We start from the raw sequence: 9,051 nt of genomic DNA on the forward strand, positions 1-9,051 counted from the left end.
TTTCACATATTAATTGAAGTAATGTATAGCTTATAAATTCTTAATTTTTTTATCCTCATTAATTTAATTAAAACACTTTTTTTTAATTTAAAAATTATTTTACCTACATATTATTTTCTTACTTTCATTATTAAATAAATAAATATATTATTTTACATTAATCAATTAGTTAATTTTATTTAACATTTTTAATTTAATAAAAAATTTATTAACTTTTAACCTCTCAATCTTTAATTTATAGTTTATAAGCTTTGAATCGTTTTATAAAATAATTTTACTAAACACACTAAGTGATTTTTTTTTGGTAAAGAAACACACTAAGTGATTATCAATGAATATACTTGGTGGCATATTCTAAATAATAAATTGTTTTATAATGTGTTAGGCCCCGAACTACTTGAACAATAAGAATCAACGATAAATTGTTTATCTAACTAATCCTTTCCATCCACTATTTCAATTCGGTTCTCCCTCGGCGTGATGAAGGCTTGATAATTCATCTAATTAGACAGTAATTAAGGGAAGAAAAATCACCATATGTATAAATTTGATTGACAATTTATGAAGGATCCATTATTTTTAAGGCTAAATACCTATTTTGGTCCCTAATAATTTTTTTTTGTTTCAATGTAGTCCCTCATTAATTTTTGGTCTCAATTTGGTCCCAAACTAATTAATTAGTTTCAATTTAGTCTCAAATTAATTAATTGGTTTCAATGTGGGACTTCCGTTCAAATTATTTAAACGGAGTTAACTTTTGGCCACATGGATGCCACGTGGATGCATACATGGTTGCCACGTGGATGACAATTTTGTTGAAAACACCTGGACCCAGAACGGCCCGTTCTGAAACCGGAACGAGCCGTTCTGGTTGCACTTTTGGTGTGTTAATTTTGCATATAAAATATATATTATTAATTATATTTTAATTATGTTGTTATATCTAATAAAATAAATACATTAATATTTTTTATATATTTTATTTTATTATGTTTATCTTATTCCTCTAATTTTAAATAAATTGCAAAAAATTATAAAGTGATACTTAAATATTTCTTCAAACAGAAAGAGAAAAAGAAAAAATTATTACTCTATTTATAAGACAATTGTATTTTATAAAAATAAGTAATGTTAAAATTTTTACCATAAAAAAATATTTTTTAAAATTATTATATTTTTTAATAAAATTAATAAAGAATATTGGTTTAATTGCTTTTTTTATCCCTCAAGTATTACAATAGTGCAGTTTTGATCCACAAGATTTAATTGGGTAATTTTAGTCCTTAAAGAATTGCAATTGCGCGATTTTGGTCCTTCAATTTTTAATTGAACAATTTTAGTCCCTCGAATATTATAGTAGTACGATTTTAGTTTCTCCCATTAAAAATTAATAATAAATATATATCATTTAATACATTAAAAAAATTATAATATACGTTAATTTAAATAAGCAAATAATTATATAGTTTTAAAACATTATATATATATATATATTAAAATTTTAAAATTATTAAATTTTTAATGAGAAAGACTAAAATTGCACAATTATGATATTTGAGAGATTAAAATTGTTCAATTAAAAATTGTGAGACTAAAATTACACAACTAAAATCTTTTAAGGACTAAAATTACTCAATTAATACGACGCATTAGATGATTGAGATGCATTTATTGCATGATTAGTAATATGATGAAGTGTGGTGTTTGACTTCATGTTTGATGAATGAATGATTGATTGAGATGAAAGGTTCCTTAGGGACAGGATTTGGGATGTATGTGTAGTATAGATTTTTATTCTGTACTTGTAATCTTGATTTTTTTGAGTTCTAGCTTACCCTTTTGTTTCCATGTGGTGGAACTGCGATGATCATACTTGGTATGAGAGCAGGTCAGGAATAGCTTGGAGTAGAGGTGATCGTTGCGAGACGAGGAGCTGAGTCTCGTGTTTTGAGTTACCATTCTGGGTAACAATTTCTTTTTTTGTTAGTGCTTGACCGGCACTAAGGAATATTTTGGGATGACTGTACATATATGGTACTATATTATATATACAGAAACTTAATTATTTTGATCTTTATATTTATGCCTGTATGTATGTGTTATCCAGTTTAATATTCTCTTAGTTAACTAGTTGTATTGCAATTCCATTAAGTGTAGAGACCGTGACGGGTCGTTACAAAAATAAATACCGATAAAATAAGAAACATAAAAATCATTCTATTTTTATATAAAAAAATATCTATAAAAAATAAGAAAATTTATTATATTTATTGATTTGCGTAAAATAACGTTAGATGATTATTATAAAAGAACGAAAATAATATTTAATTAATAATCTATGAAAAATATGTTATAAAAAAATAAAAGCTATGACTTTGATATCTGTTAATTTAATAATATTTTGTTTGTATTCATAACTAGTCTTTTAGCATGTGCAATGTATAAGTTAAATATTTGTTATATATATTTAAAATTTATAAAAAAATATTATATATACAAATAAATATTATGTTCAGATATATAAATTATATTTAAAATTTATATGAATAGATATTTCTACATATATAAATTATATTTTAGAATTATGATAAATAATTTATATTGTAACACAATATTATTTTTATTTATTAATCATTTATTTTAAAAATGTTAAATTTTAATTTATAAATAATAATAATAAATAAAAATTAAATTAGATAAGAAATTAAAAAAAATTAAAAACTCTCTCATAAGAAAAATCTTAAAAACATTGTCATATAAAATATAAATTCATGTTTAATATATAAAAATTAATTATTTTTTTCAGATCAAAATTAACATTAATAGACAAAAATTATTTACTTTTCACTTTCGCAAACAGCCCAATCGAAATTGGGCCTAACATTCAATTTAAGCTTCTATAAGTCTAAGCAATGTCCATTTTTATCCTTATCCATTTTCGTGCTTCGAGCAACAATGAACAAAATTATTGACATTTAACTTGGGGGTCTAGGGTTTAGTTTTTAGAAAGTATAAAATAACTAAAGATATATTTGGTCTTCGTTTTACCAATACTTTTCTTTCGTATATGAATATTTTTCATATAATATTTTAAATTCAAAATTAATAATTAAAAATTAATCTCTATTTATGGAGCATAATTTTCATGTCAATCATTATTTAATATCTTGTCTTTTCATTTATTTCTTTCATAAAGAATACGTGCAAATAATGCTCAGAGCTCTTCTTTCATGATAAAGCATTTCTTTGCCTAGGGTTTTGAGTTTTTTAAAACATATATTAAAGAAAAAGACATAGCTAATGGATGTCATGAGTAGCTACATTCATGCCTAGGTTGTTCTATTGATGTACTTAAAAATAACGAAAATTGTATTCAACATCAAGAGACTGCAGTCTGGGATTCTAATTTCTGTTCATTTTCCACATTGAGTTGGCATGTCTCTTCCCGAATCCTATGTCAGTTTAAAAAAAAAAACTGTCAAAACATGAAGGTAGCATATTCCGTGACAATAATTTTGTTTTTTGTTTGTTAATTTACAGAAATGATTTACTTATGCAATTTGAAAGTTAAAGTTACTATTTGTTTTAGTTTTTCTAGTTTAGTTTCTTGTAGTCTGATCAAACCTCAGGAATGTCTTTTTCTGCATCGATTTCTTCTTGTGGTATCTGCTCCTCTTTGGTATATGTCATTATTAATTCAGCTTCAGGCTGTATCTCTTTTTGACAATTCTCATTAACTGCATCGTTTCCAACTGACATTGTAGTAGGCAATGATTGTAGGTCTTCATCTTCAAGCACACCTATCAATATAGATATGAAATGTTGAAAACAATAATTTACACAGCTGTTTATGTTACACTTGTAATACATCTATATGTTGTGTTAATTAGAAAGGTACTATTGCTGCAAGAAGCTTCTTTATGGGGCCATATAATTACTATTTATGTATTATAATCCACCTATAGAGGCATGTGGATTCAAGAATTTTTATATCATCTAATTCATGTTGTTATTTTTCTTTTGGGGGCATGAATATATGCATTGCGTTTGTGTTTAGCTTTTGGTTTTGAATTCTAAAATTTCAAAACTTAATTACCTTTAGTTTCTAATTTTTGCATCACAATGTCAGTAGGCTGTTTGACATTTGTGGCTTCCTGTAATGTGATTTCACTTGCATCCTTATTCTCTAAATTCTCTATGAAGTGTGGTTCTACTGTCTTCTCTTTATCAACATGATAACTTAATTTTGTACCGCATTCTGCTATCACATGTTCTTTTGATTGGTTGTCTGCATGTTCTTCTTTTACTATGCTCATGTTGGCCTTGGTTTCAGGTTGACCAGGTTCCTGATTGAATATATACAATATAAGAATGAAATTTGTTAGACAAATTCAGATCATAAATGATTTTTTTTTCACAGAACACGAATATATTTGTAATATTTACTTGTTTATATTACAACTACCTTACCTCAACAACAGTGGACATTCTGTCAAGTTTATTTTCTGGTCTGCAACTCTTGTCATTATCAATTGCTTCTGATTCATCATTGTCTAGTTTTTGTTACTGTGAGAGTTGGTCTGTTTCATGATGGAAAGCTGCAAGAATTGGAAATTTTGGCTGGACTTCTTCCTTTGGTAGACCTGTCATGATAGATATGAAATGTATGTATTTCTTTCTTCTGTGATTCTTATATACAACTTGTTGGGAAAACCTCAAATTTCTATCATACTACCATGCCATTTTACTACTAAGGACAAAACTATTTTAGCAATTCTTAATATTTTTTTTAAGGTATGGTATTTTTCTTACTGTAAGTCATTTGTTTCCATTAAAATCTGTGAGTGTCAAATGCCATTTCTCTGCAATAATTTGTTAGCTTTATGATATTTCATAAAAGAACTTTCAAAATAGACACCTAAACTTTCCTGGTACAAAATGAAAATGACTATCAAGTAAAAACTTCATCAATTTGGAGCACATACTCTCTGTTGCAGTGTTTGTTAATTGTGCATTTGTTGGGTCTTCAATCCATTTTGCTTCCTCATGATCGAATTTCCCATCATCCCCAATCACTAGTTTCACCTTGGCATCAGATTCTGGAACTTCTTCTTGTTCCTTTGTATCATTAGTGGGGTTTATTTCTGCGGTCAATTCCTCTAAATGCTGTGTCTTAGTGAATGACATCTCCTTTTTCTATGCAGTAAGCTGGGATTCTGATTTCTGTTCATTTCCCTCATTGAGATCGTCTCTTCCTGTACCAAATATGTTGGTTTCAACAAAATAGTCAGAGCTTAAAGTGATTCTGAATTGTGTAGCACTAAAATGTATTTTTATTTTTATATTGTGTGCGAATGTCATATCATTTACTGTGCAATTGTGAAATAAGAGGTATTATTTATTTTATATTTTCTAGTTTAGTTTGTTTTAAACTACTCAAACATCAGGAATCTCCTTTTTGACAACAAATTTATATTGTAGTAGTGTCTGCACCTCTTTGGATGTCACTTTCAATTCAGCTACTGGTTGTATCTCTTTTTGACTATTCTCATCAACTGCTTCATTTTTGACTGACACTGCAGTGGACAATGATTGATGGGCTTCTTCTTCAGGCACACCTATCAATATAGATATGAAGTATTGAAAGGAATCATTTACATAGGCAGAATGTTACTGTTATAATACATCTATATGTTCTCTGAAAATTATAAAGGTCCTAGTGCTACAAGAAGCTTCTTTATGGGCCTCACATAATTACTATTTATGTCTCATCATCCACATAGAGAAGCGACTTAGTTATTGTGTAATCTAATGACACCAATTTTTATTTTTATTTTTATGTCTGTGAATACTGTATTGAGATCAGTTAAAAATAACTGATATCTTGGGTTAGTTTTCTGTTTCTTAATCAGGTGGGTTAGACCTCTGTTATGTTGTAATCAATTAAGTTAACATTCAGTTAGGTTAGTTTTTTGTTGTAATAACATCCCAATATATATACATAGGGTGTAACAGAAATATATGATGAATAACAGAATAACATTTTCCAAATCTGTTTGCAATTCTTTCTCTCTCTCTACTCTAACAATGTCTGTTAATGAATTATTCATACATCTAAATTCATGTGATTATTATTCTTTTCAGTACATGAATATGTGCATTATGTTTTTTTCTTGCTTTTGGTTTTCGACTTCAATTCGATGCTGAAATTTCAAAACTTAATTACCTTTGGTTTCTGACTTTTGTATCTCCACATCTGTCAACTGTTTTGCATCTGTTGCTTCCTCTAATGTGATTTCAATTGCATCCTTGTTGTCTAAATTCTCTACGGAGTGTGATTCTACCGTCTCCTTTTCATTCACATCATAACTTAATTCTGTATTACTTTCTGCTGTCACATGTCCTTCTGTTTGGGTGTTTGCTTGTTCTTCTTTTACAATGTTGAAGATAGCCTCTGTTTCAGGTTTATCAGGTTCCTGATTTGATATATTTACAACATAAGAATTTACTAGCAAGTGCTGCAAGGACTTATTTGAACTACAAAGAAAAAATCAAGTGCTGCAAGGACCCTGTTTGGAAATCAAAACCAGCTTGGAACTCCTTTACAACAAATTCATTCCACTGTTGAAAAAGGTAAATTCAGTTTTATTTGGAAGTGTTTAATGACTATATCTTAATTCCTCTGTGTTTTGCATTTCTAGTGCTAGGAATGAAATAGAACTGTTGAAATGTTTATGCAATCATATAAATTGAACAACTGCTTGAAAAAAGAAATCCTCACAGAAATTGGAATAGCAGGATAGAAATTACTAGCAACCTTTTTCATATTTGTCTTAGACAGTTTATTAGGCAAATTTATGTTACCCTTTTAACTTGAAATTTCATTGCTAAGCCTAAATTAAAATGGAGACAATGCTAATCGAAGGTTACAATGAAATTTTCAGAGCAATATTTGGAAACATAAACTTGCTTGAATTCATTTTAGTCATTTAAGTTACTTGCAAAGCCATAAACTTAAGTATACATCTTTGACTTTGGGCCTGTATGAGTAAACTTTGTCTGGAAGCACTTCCAAGAGAGAATAATATGAACTAAAAATAAAATAAGTTTCTTCTGTAAACTAAAACTAACTTAAAGATAAGTTAATTTGTAGAAGTTCTCTAATACTGACTTTTCTAGAATTTTATTATGGAGAAGCTTATTTTGATTTTTCTTTTGATTTTTTTCTCTTAAAAACGCTCTTGGAGAAGTTTATGCACACATACTCTATGTATGTGTTATATGTACCTCTTGTATCAAACAATCTTTTGGACAGTGGCAAAGATCAAAACAGTTAGCTTGTCACGGTTCCCTGAAGCAAGCAGTTCAGCAGCCGTGTGGCGGCAGCCGAATCTGTCAAAAATGGTTCCACCAACCTTTGTTCCATAGACATGATCATAGGTGAAGCCAAATTCAACTTTGTTTCCATCCCACCCCACCTTCTTTATAAACCTGCATTCCAACATAACACATTTGAGACGAAGATAAATGTGCTTAGAGAGCATTGTTAGACAACATAATTAATATTTAGAAAATATTCCTCTTATACATAATTATTAGAGATCAATTACCATCTTAATGGGATCCACAATCTTAATGGGATTCACAATCATAGGCTAAGACTCCTCTTGTACTGATGTATATATTGATACTACCATATCAATGAAAGCAGGCATAATTGCTTACATGGTATCAGTAGTCACTTTCTGATCCTTGAAAACCCTACATGCCCTCACAAGACAGCGCCTCTCTCCTCATTCTTTTCTCCTTTTTTTTTTATTCCATCTCCTTTTCTCCCTCACATCAATGGCCGACCAAACCAAATTTCACCCCGCACTTGCTGTCAACAACGTTAAGAATTTCATTCCTATCACTTTAGAAATGGAAAAGGGTCATTATTCTTCATGGGCAGAGTTGTTCAAAATCCATTGCCGAGCATACCAAGTCATCGATCACATTCTCCCACCTACACCAACATCAACTGACACGGCAACGGAAAAAGTTGCCGAAGTTGATCCAGCACTTTGGTCTCGCTTGGATGCTATCGTCCTTCAATGGATCTACGGCACCATCTCCAATGATCTTTTACACACCATCTTACAACCCGATTCGACTGCACAACAAGCATGGGAACGATTACAAAATATCTTCCTGGACAACAAAAACTCACGCGCTGTCTACCTGGAGAATCAATTCACTCACGTTCATATGGACGACTATCCCAACATCTCGGCATACTGCCAAGAACTCAAAATGCTTGCTGATCAACTATCTAACGTTGGTGCACCAATCTCAAATCAAAGGCTAGTTCTTCAATTAATTGCGGGTTTAAATGAGAACTATGATGGTGTTGCTACTTTCATTCAGCAAACTAATCCTTTACCACCCTTTTATGAGGCACGATCAAGGTTAATCCTTGAAGAAACTCGCAAAGCAAAGCAGGCTGCCTCCGCCGCCAACAACGCCGGCACCGCTCTCCTCACAACCAACCACTCCATTGATGATGCATCTAGTGTTGGTCGCGGTCACAATTCCAGCCCTCATCCTTCCTCTAATCGTGGCAACAATGGCTCGAAACGCGGTCAAAACCGTGGACGCGGACGTAATGGTGGCAGTCGAGGCAGAGGTCGCAACAACAACCACCACAACAATGGACAACAACATGGTGGACCCTTACAGCAATGACCGTGGCAACAACAACAGTCCCAGTGGATGTCATACCCCCCGTGGGGACCTTGGGGACAACACCCATGGGCTGCTCCTCCTTGCCCTTACCCCACATCTTCATGGACTCCGCCTCCTCCTGCACGTCAGCCTGGAATTCTTGGCACTCGCCCACAACAAGCATTCAATGCTCATGGGCCTCCTTCACAACATGCACCCACCGACATTAATGCGGCAATGCAAACTTTATCTCTGAACGTTCCTGATGAAAATTGGTACATGGACACCGGTGCCACATCACACATGTCCGCTTCTAGAGGTACTCTCTCGTCTTATTTTAATTTGAGC

General features: G+C 31.2%; 1 protein-coding gene and 1 long non-coding RNA gene across 2 annotated transcripts; one reads left to right on the plus strand and one right to left on the minus strand.

Moving 5' to 3' along the window:
• Nucleotides 1-3,618: 3,618 nt before the first annotated feature.
• LOC109793705 (uncharacterized) lies at nucleotides 3,619-4,587 on the minus strand. Its single transcript, XR_003805401.2, has 3 exons — nucleotides 4,471-4,587; nucleotides 4,253-4,346; nucleotides 3,619-3,800 (listed from the first exon to the last, which is right to left on the minus strand). It is a non-coding gene; the product is annotated as an uncharacterized LOC109793705 (long non-coding RNA).
• A 3,258-nt stretch (nucleotides 4,588-7,845) lies between these two features.
• Nucleotides 7,846-8,724, plus strand: LOC109809177 (retrovirus-related Pol polyprotein from transposon TNT 1-94). The gene has a single exon (XM_083064375.1). The coding sequence runs from the start codon at nucleotides 7,846-7,848 to the stop codon at nucleotides 8,722-8,724; it is 879 nt and encodes a 292-aa protein (XP_082920501.1).
• Nucleotides 8,725-9,051: the final 327 nt, after the last annotated feature.

The sequence above is a fragment of the Cajanus cajan genome, chromosome 9 (genome assembly GCF_000230855.2).
Source record: "Cajanus cajan strain Asha chromosome 9, NIPB_CcT2T_4, whole genome shotgun sequence".
In the NCBI taxonomy this organism is placed as follows: Eukaryota; Viridiplantae; Streptophyta; class Magnoliopsida; order Fabales; family Fabaceae; genus Cajanus; species Cajanus cajan.

What these genes read in the sequence shown, in the direction of transcription:
- LOC109809177 (XM_083064375.1), top strand. Translation starts at nt 7,846, where the DNA reads ATGGCCGACCAAACCAAATTTCACCCCGCACTTGCTGTCAACAACGTT.